Below are 16,485 nucleotides of genomic sequence, written 5' to 3'. Positions count from 1 at the left end.
CCAAGAGAGAGATCTCCTTGAGTGTGCATCATGCCATCATCCTTCAAGAATGTTAGAGTGAATAGAAATAGAATGGAAGGACTCTATTTGGTTTATTTCCCTGATTTTCTCCTCCATGATCCAGTAATTGTTCCAAATCTAGGGGGTGTCAATAGACCAGGTATGGGTTAGACCTGTTTGAATCAAAATCAATTTGAATAGGTTGGGTGATTTAATAAGACATATTGAATTGAACTAGTCCAGACTTAATGGTCCAAAGTATTTATTGGATTGGATTAGACCTAGTTCATTTATAATGAATTTATTTGGACTAGGTTGGATTGAACTGTACCGATATTTGATCCATTGATAGAAGAAAAGAGTAGAGGGGTCAATGAGCTGGGTTTGGATTGGATTGGATCCAATATGAATTAAAACCACTTTGAGCAAGTTGGACAATCCAATAAGACATTGAATTGGATTGGTCCAAAATATTTATTGGATTGGACCTAGTCCATCTGTAATGGACTCATATTGGGTCAGGTCAAGTTGGACTAATATCTAGTCCATTGACAGTCTTAACCCTTTAGTTTTCCGGGGTAATGCTTATCAATTGTTACATTGGCTCAATTTAGAAAGAGTAAGTTGCACAAATATGAATATATAGAATAATACAAAAAACAAGATTTTGCACTCTACATATTTGTATTTGTACTCCTTCCAAACTGAGCCATTTGGCTGCATTTGGAAACAATGCAAATGGAATGTAAATCCCGGTTCAGGGTAAATTTGCACTCTGGTTCACTTTTGCCTGTATTTGACAATATTATATTTATGCATTGACACATGTTTTATATTTACATTAATAATAAGATGTAAAAGTAAATCAATAAAAAAGAAATAAATTTGTATTTAAGTGGGTTTTTAATAAAAAAATCATATGCTTTATTGGAATTCATATTTGCATCCATTAAAACTAAAAAGTCTGATTGATAAATTTGTCAGTTCACACTTATTTGCATTATTTTCAAAAGCAGGCATTAGAAAAAATACAAGAATGTAGAGTTACTTCAATTATCATTCTTTAAGTAGGTCTTAGTACATGTGTGTCATCCCTCTTATCATGCCTCTACCTGTCCATGTTTTTGGTCCAATAGACTTCACATGAGAGTGGTATATTAGATAATAAAAAGCTACAAGGGACCTAACCTACCAGTTATATAAATAAATATAAATATTAAATAAATTAAATTAAAATCTACATTCAATCCAATTAAATAGATGTGGGTTCTAAGATATCCATACAAATCTAAAATAATCCGATGGGATGTGGCCACGTGGGATAGAAATTGACTTTAGAGCCCATTCAGTCCTAGAATGCCCACTCCCACTACTCAGTGTCATGTTAATGGATTTCCTTTCAGCTTTTCTGTTTAGGGAGAATGAGAGCTCATCTGTCTTCATCTACTGGTGGAGGTTTACTTTGTAGCATCTCCTTCTTTTATGCAAATCATCGCCTCCATCGCCGGCTTTGGCTGACAGCCTGTGAGCCTGACATTGAGATGTCTGGGGAAGGTGAAATGCTTTCTCTTTCATATTATTTTATGTACTAAAACAACACCACCTACACCTAATCCCACAGACCAGAGTTTCCACTCACCACTCCAAAAGCCGTCCGCTCCAGGTCCAGTCTAAAGAACCGTTTCTCAGATCTGGAACATTCTTGGTCCCACTCCGACTCCGACTAAAACTCAATCAACAGATCAGCAAAACCAAGTTGATATCGCTATCAAAACCCAGCTTCTTCCGGTATATTTGTTGTCCAAGCTCCAAAGTTTATGGGATGAGATGGATAATGTTCAGAAGGTTTCAAGAGTATCTGTCCTCCCCAAGTAGGAACCGTTGGATTGGAACTTTCTTTTTTTTTTTACAATAACAGGAAGGATGACGGTCCCATCATCAGAATCAGGGTGGCGCGTCCGCTTTTGTGTTTCTGTGGCGGGACTAATAATCTTATATTATTATTGGTTGACTGACTCGCGTGAACTGAAAACAACGATCAAATCATCTTGTATTAGGGATCTTTGTTTGTGAGCCATTCATTGCTCCCCCCTTTTTATTTGCTTTTGTAGATTGCTTTGGGATTTGGAATCGACAGGACGACAGCTTTAAAACGTAGGATTGTTTGGGGTCACGTTCAACGTTTGAGTCAGCTGTTTGTCTCGAGAGAAACCTGAGAAGGAGTCAATGGGTAGGAATTCAGGTGCCAGTGCTTCAGGAAGTGAAAGAGTTCCTCTCTTGAATCAAGAGGTAAGCTTGAACATTTCGAATGAATAACCCATGATTCTTGTTTCGTTTTCATCTTTTTTTTTTATTTTGAAAAGGTATTTCTTTTTCATCTTCGATTTGTACTTGCATTTAGATTGTGGATAATCTTTTGCTTCGAGTTTTTGACAACCGACACGTTGTAGTTACCAGAATCTTTTTGGCCGTTTGTTGACTTTCATTATTTAAGCAACCCATGTTGTGGTTGCAGGCCAAATTTCTAGATTTTAGATTTTTCCCGATTTTTTAATGTTGAGAGGTTTTTGTTTTGTTTAGATTGTATGAGAGACATATGTAAACTTTCCTTGTTTACTGTTGGTTGTTTTGGAATCCAAGTTTTTGGTGTCAAATCTTTAGCTTATCATGCATGGGCTAATAATTAGATGCTTCGCCTAGTTGGGTTTTCGTCTCTGGTATCTTTGAAGTTTAGCTACCCCATATGGCTATTGGTTATTGGTCTGTGTCTGGTAGATTCATCGAGTATTGGTTTTGGCCCTTATCATTTGATTTTTGCCTCCGGTTTGCGACTTTGTATGCATATATGTTATATGACGATGGGATTGTCGGAGTGCCTCCCTTAGAAAAGGAACAAATAGCAAACTCAGAAGCAGTTTAATTCATCAAAAGAAGAAAAAGAAAAACTTAGAGGCAGTTAATTTCCTATTTCCACAGGTAGAGAGGAAGGTAAATGATGCCCAATCGGCTAATGGTCCTGTAACAGACCTTGAACATGGGGATGCAGTCCAGGTGATTTTAATTTCTTTTTTAAGTTTTTAATTCTTATATCCTGTTTTTATGAGTACTTCAATGAAAAGCTGCTGACTCTTTGGAAACTCAGGCTGCAAATGTGGGATTCTGCAGAGTACTTCGACTGGTAAGTCAGAGTTTTTCTAATGTTTGCTTCTTGTACTAAAGCTATGCAATGAAATATGTAAAGCTGTTAACATCTTATCAAACTTACAGGCAAAGCCTGACGCAGGGAAACTGATGCTTGCTACTATTGCACTTCTGATAGCATCCACAACAAGCATTCTGATTGTAGGTATTTCTTGTATGTTGAGATGGGGCAACCCATCTTCATGAATCATGATTACCATATCCATATTTCTATCACGGATGGTCATTGAGCATGCTCAATTTAACACTCTCATATGATCAAACGTACCTTCATAAACTAATTAGGCTTCTGTTTAAGTTAATATGTTTCTCTGATTGGTCTTACTAAGTGGATGAATTTTCTTTTCCTTGGCAGCCAAAATATGGTGGAATGATAATAGACATTGTGTCCAGAGATACAACAACTCCTGAAAAGCAATTTGAAGCTTTGGATGCCATCAAGAACACCATATTAACTATTGTTCTGATAGTAGTGGTTGGGTATGACTAACCCTGCCATTTTGATTTCTTTTGTAAACCTATATACTAATACATTGTTGCCAGATCAATTTGAAGTTTGCTCTTTACTGAGCTCTAAAAATAATTGAGTAAAAGACAGACTATACACAAGTGTTTCTCCCATATTGTTGCTATCCTCTGTAGTTGTGTTTTTAACCATACAAGAGATAATCCATTTGAACACAAATGGCTTTATGGGGATCTTGAACCTCCAATACTGGATCAGTCCAATTTATTGAGAATTTAACAAAATAAGGTCTCTTAAAGTTATCTTATTTTTCTAAGTGATTGAGTTCTTTTTTGTGGGAATTATTCCTGATTGAAGATGGATAGAAAAAAGAACTGTTCGGTAGTAGCTCTTAATTTTGTTGTACATCTCTACTTGTGTGCTGAAAGACAATTTTCTATCTTACTCTTTCCAAGTCTATATTAAATTATATTTTGCTTGGGTCCTCAAAAGATTTTCAGTTTGCGAAGGCTCTGATTAATGGTTTCCTTTTTATAGTTCGATTTGCACAGCACTTCGGGCATGGTTGTTTTCTTCAGCTAGTGAGAGAGTTGTTGCTCGACTGAGAAAGAAGTTATTTAGTCATCTTATTCAACAAGTGAGACTCAGGAATCCTTAATTTTATTACTTTTGATTCTCCTAGATATTGTAGCTTTTGAGTCACCATATTAATGATCTTTGGATGTTCTAAGTGATCGATCCTACAATCTAAGGTTTGCCAAACATTCTGGAATAGCAAAACAGTTTCTTTAGTCAATGTGTTAAAGCATTATGGCCTGCAGGTGACATAATGTTGGAGAGCACATGCCACTTTAGCTAGGCAATTAACAAGTTATTTGCTGTTTGCTCCTAATCACTGTTGTCATCTATATGGACACCCATTGATATGGTTAAAATGAATTGGCAGGAAATAGCCTTCTATGATGTTACTCGAACTGGGGAGCTCCTAAGTAGGCTGTCTGAAGATACACAGATCATAAAAAATGCTGCAACTACCAACCTTTCTGAGGCACTGCGAAATCTAGCAACTACATTTATTGGTCTTGGCTTCATGTTCACAACATCATGGAAGTTAACTTGTAAGTTACTAGTTTAAAACTGAAATATTCTTTTTCATTCTTTTTGAAAAATTAAAGTATATTTTCATTACTAGGGGCATAAATCCCCCCCAAAATCATTTACAACCACTAATATATCTAGTGTGCCTGTATTTTTTTGATAGTAAAAAGAAAGAAATTTATTAAAAATAAAAGGAAAAGAACTGATTACAATCAATGTCAAGGTATTAATATAACACCCAACCTAGCAACAACCATAACAAAAAAAGCTCATCAAAGAAAAAAAGGCATAAAGAGAAAACAAAAGAAACCTCCTCAACTTGAAAGCATTGTTAACCATCTCCTTCAAACACTTCTTCCTTTCCGTCTCCTTCCTCATTCCATGCTTCTCCTCTTTCCCTTATTATGATCTTCATTCTCTCTTCCTTCTCCTTTCAAAAGCTCTTCTAGCAAACTCCTCTCCTCCTCAGAAAACAAACCTAAGTTCTTGCCAACCCTGAGATTTCTGTATAATAGACATAGAAATATAAAACCTCCCCCACAAAACTACAATCAAGGGGAAGAAACCTCTCAAGGCCTAAGAATCTGACTTGAAACAATATCATCAAAAGCAGTCTTCCTGAACTGCTTCAATATTGTCAGCCAAGAGCTAATAGTGTGAAACAGTTTTCTCAACAAATCAAATGTACCATGTGAAAGCTGAAAAGATGGTTCTTCATAACTGCTTCCCTTTACTTGGTATCCCCTCAATACACCAACTACCTAGCAATTCCGGAACTGATTTTGGAGTTCACCAACTGGCATTCTCCTCTTTAAGATCAAATACCCCAACTGATATTTCAGTGAAGGAATAAGTAATCAACCATTTCAAGATCAAACACACACACACACACACACTTATGGATCAGGTACTGTCATATCGCTGCTAATTAATTTGTCACCTGTCGGGCATTTACCACAAGCCATGTCCATATGAGAAAGGAAACTTTTGAGGGAACAATTTTACTCCATGCCACCCTTCTAGGCGGAAGGAAGGGTTGCCCCTCTGCTGACAATCTTCTAGTAAGGGATTGGATAAAATTTTTCCTGAAGAATTCCATAACCAAATCCTCTCATCTTGTCTTCTCAGCCTCGGCTGCTGACCTTGCAATGTCTGTAGTAGGGCTGCAAACTCCTCAATCTCCCAGTCTTTAAGATTCCTTCACAACCTCGGCATCCATATAACCTGGCTGTGTTCATCACTTCTTAGCATATTCTAACTTTATCCTCCCTGATCACTGACATGGCAAAGATATTTGGATAAAGTTGTTTCAGTGGGATGTTGCCACACCACCTGTCTAACCACAAGCACACCTCTCCCTCTCCAACCTTGAATGCAATCTCTTCCTCAAACAGATTATAAACCTTTTCTATTTTACTTTTCCTTGTTCCCACCCACCCACCCACACAATTTGAAAATTGCTTCCACCATATCCACCAGCTGTCTTGTTCGAGGCTAAAGCTCGATAGCCACTTTTCTAACAGAATTTCATGTATAGTCGACCTATTTTTCTAATCTTATTCTTTACTCTTTGATAGTGTTGGCTTTGGCTGTCGTACCGGCTATTTCAGTTGCTGTACGTAAGTTTGGGCGTTTTCTTCGTGAACTTTCACATAAGACTCAAGCTGCAGCTGCAGTAGCTTCATCAATTGCTGAGGTTTGTATTCTCTATTTGAATTTTTAGTTTTTCTTAATTTTTTTTTGATCAGCAAGAAAATTTTTATTAATAAAGTAGCAAAAGTTACAATCAGTTACAAAAGTTATAGGTAGCAGAAAAGCATTAATCTAATCTGCACCCACAAACAATCAATTACAGTTCTGCCCAGTACAATGTAGATCTATTTGCCCCTTGTTTTGCTAGGGTATCCGCCATCCCATTTGTGCTCCGTTTGACCCAACCAAACTGAGAGTTGATCCTCCTTGTAAGTATGTCAATTTCTCTGAAGATAAATTTGAGCTTCCAAGGTATTGAAGTGATGTTTTTAGCCCAAGAAATGACCAGTAGTGAGTCTCCTTCTATTTCTAAGTCTGTTATTCCTTTATGTTCAGCCATCTTTAGACCTTGAAGTAGGGCTAGAGATTCAGCCTGTATTGAGTCACCAATACCTATTGGTCCTGAGAAGAGTACCACCACCACACCCTGATGATTTCTTATCACACCCCCTATGCCTGCCCTTCCTGGGTTACCAAAAGAACTCCCATCAAAATTTAGTTTTAGTTAGTTCAGTGCCGGTGGCCTCCATTCCTCACTCACAATTACTTTGGGTGCATCTGTTAGTGCTACTTCAGCCCAACTTCTTAAAATCTCATTTGTGGAGAAATTTTTTAATAGGTCAATGGTCTTCACCCAATGTGCAGTTCTGATTTTTATGGCTCAATCACTTCCTCCTTTGATTTACTTTTTTCAGAGAAAATTCTTAGGTTTCTTTCCTCCCATATAGTCCATACTGTAGCTGCTCTTGCTGCCTTTCATAAGCATTTTCCTCTTTTCTTCTGTTGTCTCAGGAAGGAAGGGCTGAAAAGACTTACCACATCTTGTGGGGGAACCCATCTGCATCCAAAGAGAGAACAAACAACATTCCAAATACCAGAAACAAAGGAGCAAGATAAAAGTAAATGGGGTAGGGTTTCACCACAATCCAAACAAAGGACACACACATGAGGAGAGAGGCATTTATTTGGCCTCCTTTTTTGTAGCACATCACAAGTGTTTACCTTCCCTAAGAACACTTCCCAACAGAAAGCTTGTACTTTTGGAGGGATCGGTTTACACCATATTTCTTTCACAGGGAAGTTCACCCCCATAGGGTCAGAGTGAGTGAGAAAACCAAAGAAAGATGAACAAGAAAATAAGCCATCAGGAGTTGGGGACCAAACTCTACTATCAGCTATAGATTGGCTAAGACCCTCTCAAGTGTTGAGATTAAAAGCACTAGAGACTCACATTCATTTTCCCTCAACCCTCTTTTGAACCCAAAATCCCAAGAGATACCAAAGTTTGAGAGCAAACCAAACCTAGCAGCAGGTTTGTTTTTGAGGTTTGATAAAGTGTAAAGATCCGGGAATTTAACCAGTCTTCCCAAAATAAAACATTATTGCCACATCCAACATCAAATCTGATAAATTGAAGAAAGATTGGTAATACCTCATAGATTGCCTTCCAGGGAGAGTTTGGAACTGTACTGGAGGCTAGTTTTACATCCCAGCCGTTAACTGCTTCACCATGAATGCTTTTAATGACCCTGTGCCACAACTTATCTTCTTCACAAGGGAATCTCCATAGCCATTTCCCTAGAAGAGCCTTATTTTTCTTTAATAAGTTCCCTATACTTAGGCCACCCTGCTCCTTAGAGTAACAAACTTGCTCTCACTTCACTAAATGATCCTTCTTTTCATCGCCAAGTTCCCACAAAAAATCCCTCGTAATCTTCTTCAATTTCCTAGCTATTTTCACCGGGATCTTGAAGGTGGAGAGGAAATAAGTGGGTAGGTTTTCTAGGGTAGATTTTATCAAGGTGATTTTTCCCCCCAAGGAAATATAATTCTCTTCCACATTGCCAACTTCTTTGTGAATCTCTCTAACACTGGCTTCCAGAAGCTTTCAGATTTTGGATTCCCCCCCAAGGGCATACCTAAGTATTCTAGAAGCCAGCTTTCCACTTCACAACCTAGCAAATTTGCCGATGCTTGGATGTCCCCCTCCCCAATGTTTATTCCAGCTACACAACTTTTTCCCCAATTCACTTTCAGTTTGGAGGCCTTTTGAAACTTATCCACCAATCTTTTCAGGTTCCTTACACTGGATTCATCCGAACTTTCATTGAAAATGATTATATCATCAGCAAATCGCAAGTGAGACACCACCACTTCTGATCTACCCATCCTCCAACCTTTAAACTGGTTATCTTGGTCAACCTTGGTGATTTGTCTACTTAAGACCTCAACCACAAAAGTGAATAAGAATGGGATAAAGGATCACCCTGTCTGAGTCCTCTTTTAGCCCGAAAGAAATCCTTTGCTACCCCATTCATCAGAATAGAAAAATGTGCCAAGCTAATACATTCTTTAATCCACATCCTCCATCTTTCACCTAACCCCATTTTTTCCATTAGATTCAACAGGAAGGACCAATCCACCATAATAAGCTTTTTCTAGGTCCAATTTACAAATCAAACCTTTGCTACCTTGTTTTTTCTTAGTTGCCACACATTCATTTGCCACTAAGATTTGATCCACAATTTGTCTCCCTTCTACAAAAGCTCCTTGGTTCTGAGATATAACATAGGGCAAGACAGTCTTCAACCTACCAGCTAGGACTTTAGCAATGATCTTATACAAGCTACCCACAAGACTTATTGGTCTGTAATCCTTAGGGGTTTTGGCCTCCTCCTTTTTTGGCACTAAAGCAATAAAAGTTGCATTTGCTCCAGGCAATAACTTCCCTTTTTGATAGAACTCCACAAATACATCCATTAATTCATCTTTCAAGATTTCCCAACAGTCATGATAGAAAGCCATTGAAAATCCATCTGGCCCCAAAGCTTTAGATCTATCCATTGAGAAAATTGCTTCGTGTACCTCCTCTACACTGAAAGCTCTTTCTAAGAAGGTTGCTTCGGATTCTGGCACTCTGTCCCACTGAAATTCTCCTAACTCTGCATTGCTTTCCTCAGAGGAGGCAAGGATTGACCTGAAGTGATCCACAAAGCACCTTTCAATTTTCTCCTTTGAATTTACTACTCTTCCCTCCACCTCTATACTGGAGATTTGGTTTTTCCGTCTTCTCCCGTTTGCTAGGGAGTGGAAAAATCTGGTATTTCCATTCCTCTCCAGAAGCCATTTATACCTAGATTTTTGCCTCCAGGAAATTTCTTCCTTCCTCAGGATCTCCTCTAGTTGCATTTTTATATTCCATTTTTCAGCTTTGTTTCTGTAGCATGACTATTATTGGTCTCTCTGTTCTTATCACATTCCTAATAATTTTCCTTTTCTTTGCACTCCCTAGCCCTCTCACATTCCAACAAAGAATCTTCATTCCACTTACTTGAAAATCAAATAAATAAACTTTGAAAATCCTTCCAAAATGTATCTTTGTTTACCATAATCTAACTCTTGGATTTAATTGTTGAAGCATAAAAAAGAAAGCCTTTAATTGTAAACTTGAGGGGGATATGCTGATTCTATATAAAAGAAACTGAATTTAAAGATGTTTTGTTAGAACATCTTAAATCATCATGTATTTCACTTAATCTAGCCCTTACTATTTCTAAATCAGTTATTGTGAATGTTATTATCCTTTTGCCTTTTTCTAAGGCATGTTAACACAATCCTGAGTTAATCTTGTGATAATTTGCTAATAAGATTTTGAAAAATAAATTGTAGGAATCCTTTGGTGCCATAAGAACAGTGAGATCTTTTGCACAGGAGGATTATGAGATTTCACGCTATTCAGAAAAAGTTGATGAGACTTTGATGTTGGGACTTAAACAAGCTGTGAGTTGTTCATATTGTTACAATTTATCCTCCCCCTCCCCAACTTATAGGTGATCTTGGAGTTTTAAATTTCAGAAGGCATCTGAACTTTAGAGTTCCATTTTTTCTGCTACAGAAAGTAATTGGACTCTTTTCTGGAGGGCTAAATGCAGCATCCACATTATCGGTTATCATAGTTGTGATCTATGGGGCTAACATGACAATCAAAGGCTCCATGACCACGGGTGCTCTCACATCCTTCATTCTTTATAGTCTTACAGGTATTTCCCTCATCATATCTGGAACATAGGGTAGCTTCTTTCTAAATTGTTTCATGCTCATTATGTGTCTTGCTCTAGGGCACCTGCATGGATTTGTCTCTGATATTTTGTAATGTCATAGATTTCTTGGGATCCCTACACTTATGGTCTAATCCAACTTGCAAATGCTTTTCTACCTGCAGTGGGGTCCTCGGTATCTGCACTGTCGGGGTTATACACCACAGCAATGAAAGCTGCAGGAGCAAGTAGGAGGGTTTTTCAGCTTCTGGATCGTGTTTCGTCAATGCCTAAATCAGGAAATAAGTGTCCTATGGGGTTGGTTCATTGGAATCCACATCTCTTTGTTTGTAGTATTTAACAATCTGATTTTTCAGTACTAAATGCATTTTTGAGAAAATTTAAGGTATCTGTATGATGGAGTTTAACATTATTTACCACCAATGTAACTGTTATTATGCATAGGTGGGAGTTTAACTAGATCCCACTGGGAGATCTGGTTCTAAAAACTTATTCTATAGGATTGCTTTTTTTTTATCAATAACCAAATAATTCATTAAAATAGGAAAAAAGTTACAGGGAAGGGGAGCCAAAGATACTTAACTCCCCAGAAAAGAAGTACAACTGATTTAAACACTCAGACCCTCACAATTGAGCCCAAAACCCAGAATTTCTAAAATCTCCTTGCCTAGCCAATCCATCAGCAAAGGAGTTGGTGCTTCTTCTAACCCAAGTACATAGGACTTCCATATCCTTAATCAGCGACTTGAATTTTCTTTTCTCATTGCTGTAGCTCCACATCTTGGAAGTGTCTTCTTTCAGCCAATCCACAACAATCGCAGAATCTCCTTCTATAAGCAGTTTTTTGACTTGAATTTCTTTGGCCCTTTGTACCCCTTCCAACACTGCTAACACCTCAGCCCTCAAGGAGTCTCCCACTCCAATTGGACATGAGAACATAGCTATAACATTACCTCTCTCATCCCTTAGGACCCCCCCAATACCCGAAGGCCCTGGATTCCCCATGCTACTGCCATCAAAATTTAGTTTGATAAAACCATGAGGTGGAGGGTTCAACATGAGATTCAAAGTCTTCTTCCTTGTAACTGAGCTAGCAAATTCTTTCCACTTTCTTAACATATCATTTGTTGAAAAATCTGTAAACTCCTTCATTGTCTTCAGCCAGTGTATTACTCTTATATGAGTCAACTCTACCAAAGTTTCCAAGCCTCTCTCCTTTTCCGATAAGATTCTTCCATTTCTTTCCTCCCATAGTGTCCAACAAACAGCAGCTCTCACGCATCTCCACATAATTCTTGATGTTCTCGTTGAGCATTCAATAAGTGAAGAGGAAAACAAGCTTTACAAACTATTTGGAGGTGTCCACCTGCACCCAAATAAAGAAGCAAACCAATCCCAAATATTTTTTGCCAAAACACAAGATATTAGTAAGTGGTACCCAGACTCACCAGCAGCTTTGCATAAAACACATCAGTGTGGAGATAAACAGCTATTGGGTCTTTTTCTTTGAAGTAGGTCACCTGTGTTGATTCTTTCAAGGAAAACTTCCCAACAAAAGCTCCCAACCCTCGGAGGTATAGGTTTACACCACATTTCCTTGACAGGGAATGACAGGCCAAAAGGAATTTCTGGTTGTATCAGGACTTTAAAGAAGGATGCACAAGTGAAGGATCCAGAGGGAGACAAAGACCAGATCCTACTATTTGTCTTTGTGGGTTCCAAGAAGATCCCCTCAAGAATGGACAAAAGAGATGAAACGTTAATCAGTTTTGTGTCCCTGAGTGCTCTTCTCAAACCAAAGTTCCAAGCAAACCCGGAATTTGAGTTTGAGGAAACTGGAAATTGGTTCATTTTTTAGGGTGGAGATTGCAAATAGAGTCGGAAATTGTTCTTTCAAAGGGGTCTCCCCCAACCCAAACATGTTACCAGAACTTTATGAGATTACCCGAGTGTAAATCATACCTGATCCAAGGAGAGAAGAGAGGCAAAACATCTTGGATGGATTTCCAAGGTGATGCTCTTGTAGCTATTGCCAGAATCCCAGAGTCCCAACCATTCTCTGCAAGCCCGTGAATACTACAAATTATCTTCATCCACAGTTTCTCCCTCTCCATAGAAAACCTCCACAGCCATTTCCCTAGCAAAGCCAAATTCCTCTTCATAATATTCCCAATGCCTAGCCCTCCATCCTGCTTATTCTATAGGATTGTAACAAACAACTGATTGCCATCATTGCCTCTTGCCACCATACACTATCACCTTGACAGAGATTTACAACCACATGTGCTTGTGTAATATGTAGAGAATGTTACAGAAACCTTATACTTCCTTTCTGTTCTGAGATTAAAGTCATACTCATATTAATCATCTTCTGTTTACGGTGATAGTGATCGAGATGGAGATGTGGAGATGGATGATGTTTGGTTTGCATATCCCTCTCGGCCAAGTCACATGGTACTAAAGGTAATAATTTTGTTTGATTATTTCTTTTGTCTTATTTGTGCTTACATGTTTTAATAAATTTTCTCTCTCTATTGGTAGGTAAACTAAAAATAGAAAATGTCCTAGGATCTTGGGAAATAGCTATGTATCAGGAACAAAAAGATTTTCTTTTATTTATAAAAAAACAGATATTAGGAAATGATCAATTACATCTTAGGATTTTGGGTCTTAACTAACATGCATTATGCATTTCATAAATTGCAGGGAATATCATTAAAGCTTACATCTGGTTCAAAGGTTGCACTTGTTGGTCCAAGTGGTGGTGGAAAGGTATTATTTCTCTCTTCTAATGTACCATCTGTCTCTGATTAATTTATTATTTTCTTTTTTCCCCTTTGCTTGGTGGGATTTGTCACCAGCTTTTGCACTGTCAGGTGGAGTTGAAAGGACCTTTCTTATACAAACTTGAGTCAGGATACTTGTTTCACTAATGCTCATCTCTTTGTATACTGCAGACAACAATAGCAAACTTGATTGAAAGGTTTTATGATCCTCTTAAGGGAAAGATTTTAATAAATGGTGTCCCACTAGTAGAAATATCACATGGGCATCTCCACAGAAAGGTAAAATTTGATTCTAGCTCCTAACCTTTTTTTGTTCATAAAATAAGATGCTTTAACACCCACTGTCCATTTACAACCTTTTGTACTTGATTCAATTTTCACACTCTCAGTCAAATTGTATATATCTAGGCATTAAAACGTGCTGAGTTGGATATGAATTGGCCTATTGTTGGATGGAGCTTGATTCAAGAAAAAGAAAAAGAAAAATTATGGAATTTAATCCATGTTTCTTTTGTTATACCACCTAATATAATTTATGCTAGACTTGTAATGCATGCTTGTGCTCTGAATACGAGTGTATTTGTTGACTGATAACCTAATAATGTGAACCTTAAGATATCTACTTTACCGAAAACTATGATATGATTTCTTTGCAGAAGCTTGTCATGGACACCTAGAATAACTTATCTAAATGGCTCATTAAACCAGAAGCTTATGTATTCTTTATTCCATCGGAAGAAAACAATAGAGGATTTAACATGTATCGAGTACATCGGTTCATATGTACAGGATTTAACTAAGTTGCACATATGCTGATAGTGCAGTTGATTGGGACATAAAGGATCTAACAAACCCCTAAATGGTGACAAGAAATCCCTCATGCACTATATACAACAGGGCCCCATAAAAACTGAGTTGCATCAGCTCAATCCTTTCACTCTTTGTACTTTCTGACATTAAAAGGTTAACTCTACAAATTTGTATCTGTTGATTGTTATGCTTCTACTATTCAATTAATAGTATTCTTAAAATGACAGTTACACAATATTAGTGCATGTAGACTATCTTGTATCTAGACGTCACTTTTTTTTTCTTCTTGTTGTGCTAATGTATTAAATATAAAGACGTTTACAGATTCAGTTTAACATTTGTCATCTTCCACTTTCTTTGAAATTACAGATCAGTATAGTGAGTCAGGAACCTGTTCTGTTCAACTGTTCTGTGGAAGAGAATATTGCCTATGGATTTGATGGAAAAGCTAGCAGCACTGATATAGAAAATGCAGCTGTAAGGTTCAGGGTCCCTTGTATATGCAATCATTCTTTTTGTTTATTCTTCATAATCCTCTAATTATAAATGCCACTGGGAATTACAGAAAATGGCTAATGCCCATGAATTTGTATCAAAATTTCCGGACAAATATAAAACTTTTGTTGGAGAACGTGGTGTGAGGCTATCAGGAGGTCAGAAACAAAGAATAGCAATTGCAAGAGCACTACTTATGAACCCAAAAATCCTCCTTTTAGATGAAGCCACGAGTGCTCTGGATGCTGAAAGTGAATACCTTGTTCAGGTGAGATTCATATGTCCTTTTTTTTTGAGAAATGTCTGCGTAGGAAAATCTACTTAATTAGGTCATCTATGCTTGCATTCAATTAGTTGATGTCCAAGGTAAAAATGTTGAGATCCCCCAAAAGGAAAAGGGAAAAGGGGAAAAGAAGGAAAAGCAATTTCTTTCATCATAGCTTGAAACAGATGAAGGTTCTCTTTAGTTTTCAGAACTGACAAAAAGCTCTCATGATTTTCAAGGTGCCCAATGTTTTTCTCCTAATAATCTGATTGTGTGGATGTGGGAGTCGAATCAGGTCTGGAATTTGTTATGTCTTCAATGGGCCTGAGGGCAAGGCCAAGCCTAATATAATTGAAAATCTTCAAATCAGGCAATTGGAGTTGCACCCCTATACTGTAAATGCATGTAGATTTTGTATTTTTCCAGTCGTTTTTTTCTGAAAGGTTTTATATTTCAGTTAATCAATTTTTTTGGGGTGTACAGGATGCCATGGATTCTCTCATGAAGGGCAGGACTGTTCTTGTTATAGCCCACAGACTTTCAACTGTTCAAAGTGCCAACTCAGTGGCAGTTATATCTGATGGTCAGATCGTTGAAAGGGGCACACATGATGAGCTTCTCAGCAAGGATGGCATATATACTGCACTAGTGAGGAGGCAACTGCAAGGACACAAAAGTTGACTTCAAGGTCAATTGGACAAACAAATATAAAAGTAGTTAATAGAGGCATGAAGATTCAGCAGTGGAACTGATCTTCTGACTAGAATCCTCATTTTGGGCATGGCTTGAATGACCCATTAATCTTAGGACCTTCAACAAAATTGAGTTTGTAAGTTAGGATGTGGTTAAATTCTTGAGGAGAATGATAAAACGCAACAGAAGCATGCCAATAAATAACAAAACTTATGTCTAACTAATGCTATTTGTATATGGTCAAGTTTTGCAAATTTGCCACTTTGCAAGATGTAGAATCATATGCTTATTTAGTTCATTCTCTTCCTGATAGATTTTATCCCTGGAAAGGGTCAAATGCATTCGAACTTCAAATCCTAAGCAACATATCAAACTGTCCAGTTCTCAAGGTCGTGAAGAAATCTTATAGTTGAAACTCAAGGTTCAAAATATCTGTATATGTACGTGATTCGCTTTGGATATGTATGGATTTGTTGGAAAGATTGGAAAACACATGAAAACATTGAGAAATACATTTACAATAATATACTGGCATGCAAATAATGTAAACTGATTTTACTAACAACGCATCAATTAAGAGTACAGGACATAGTGTAGTTCTTTCGAAAATTATCATATGTATAAAGCCATTAACATGTTATAATTTATTCAAGTTAACATTATTAATTAATAATTATAAAATATATTATTAGATCCATGAGAATTTAGAAGATTCATAAATTTAAGAGATGAAGACACAAATCATATGTAATTGTTATATTTTAATTACCATATTAATTGTTTTAAATGTTAGTATTTTTTTTTCTTTTGTATTTTACCAAAGACATTAGTCAAATTAATCTTAATTCTTAATATGCTAAC

The 16,485-nt window shown here is 37.3% G+C and overlaps 1 protein-coding gene across 3 annotated transcripts; it reads left to right on the top strand.

The window, feature by feature from the left end:
* The first annotated feature begins 1,375 nt into the window (after positions 1-1,375).
* ABCB27 (transporter associated with antigen processing protein 2) lies at positions 1,376-15,917 on the top strand. Of its 3 annotated transcripts, none has more exons than XM_010259693.2 (18): positions 1,376-1,554; positions 2,112-2,289; positions 2,977-3,051; positions 3,143-3,178; positions 3,268-3,342; positions 3,557-3,681; positions 4,205-4,304; positions 4,614-4,785; positions 6,343-6,461; positions 10,187-10,297; positions 10,413-10,557; positions 10,740-10,872; positions 12,963-13,038; positions 13,282-13,347; positions 13,533-13,640; positions 14,541-14,648; positions 14,737-14,934; positions 15,415-15,917. In XM_010259693.2, exons 2-18 carry the CDS (start codon positions 2,227-2,229, stop codon positions 15,610-15,612), a joined length of 1,908 nt encoding a protein of 635 aa, XP_010257995.1. In that variant the 5' UTR covers positions 1,376-1,554; positions 2,112-2,226; the 3' UTR covers positions 15,613-15,917. The 3 variants fall into 3 exon arrangements, with proteins under 3 accessions (XP_010257995.1, XP_010257996.1, XP_010257994.1); XM_010259694.3 differs by lacking the exon at positions 1,376-1,554 and adding an exon at positions 1,732-1,871; XM_010259692.3 differs by lacking the exon at positions 1,376-1,554 and having other exon boundaries at positions 2,023-2,289.
* Positions 15,918-16,485: the final 568 nt, after the last annotated feature.

The sequence above is a fragment of the Nelumbo nucifera genome, chromosome 4 (genome assembly GCF_055504915.1).
Source record: "Nelumbo nucifera cultivar China Antique chromosome 4, China Antique-T2T, whole genome shotgun sequence".
NCBI lineage: Eukaryota > Viridiplantae > Streptophyta > Magnoliopsida > Proteales > Nelumbonaceae > Nelumbo > Nelumbo nucifera.
This window is presented reverse-complemented; position numbering and strand designations above follow the sequence as displayed.

Bases quoted from the DNA above. Each gene is read 5' to 3' on its own strand.
- ABCB27 (XM_010259693.2), top strand. From the start codon at position 2,227: ATGGGTAGGAATTCAGGTGCCAGTGCTTCAGGAAGTGAAAGAGTTCCT. The intron at 3,343-3,556 runs GTAGGTATTTCT...TTTCCTTGGCAG, and splicing joins CCACAACAAGCATTCTGATT to CCAAAATATGGTGGAATGAT. The intron at 4,786-6,342 runs GTAAGTTACTAG...ACTCTTTGATAG, and splicing joins AACATCATGGAAGTTAACTT to TGTTGGCTTTGGCTGTCGTA.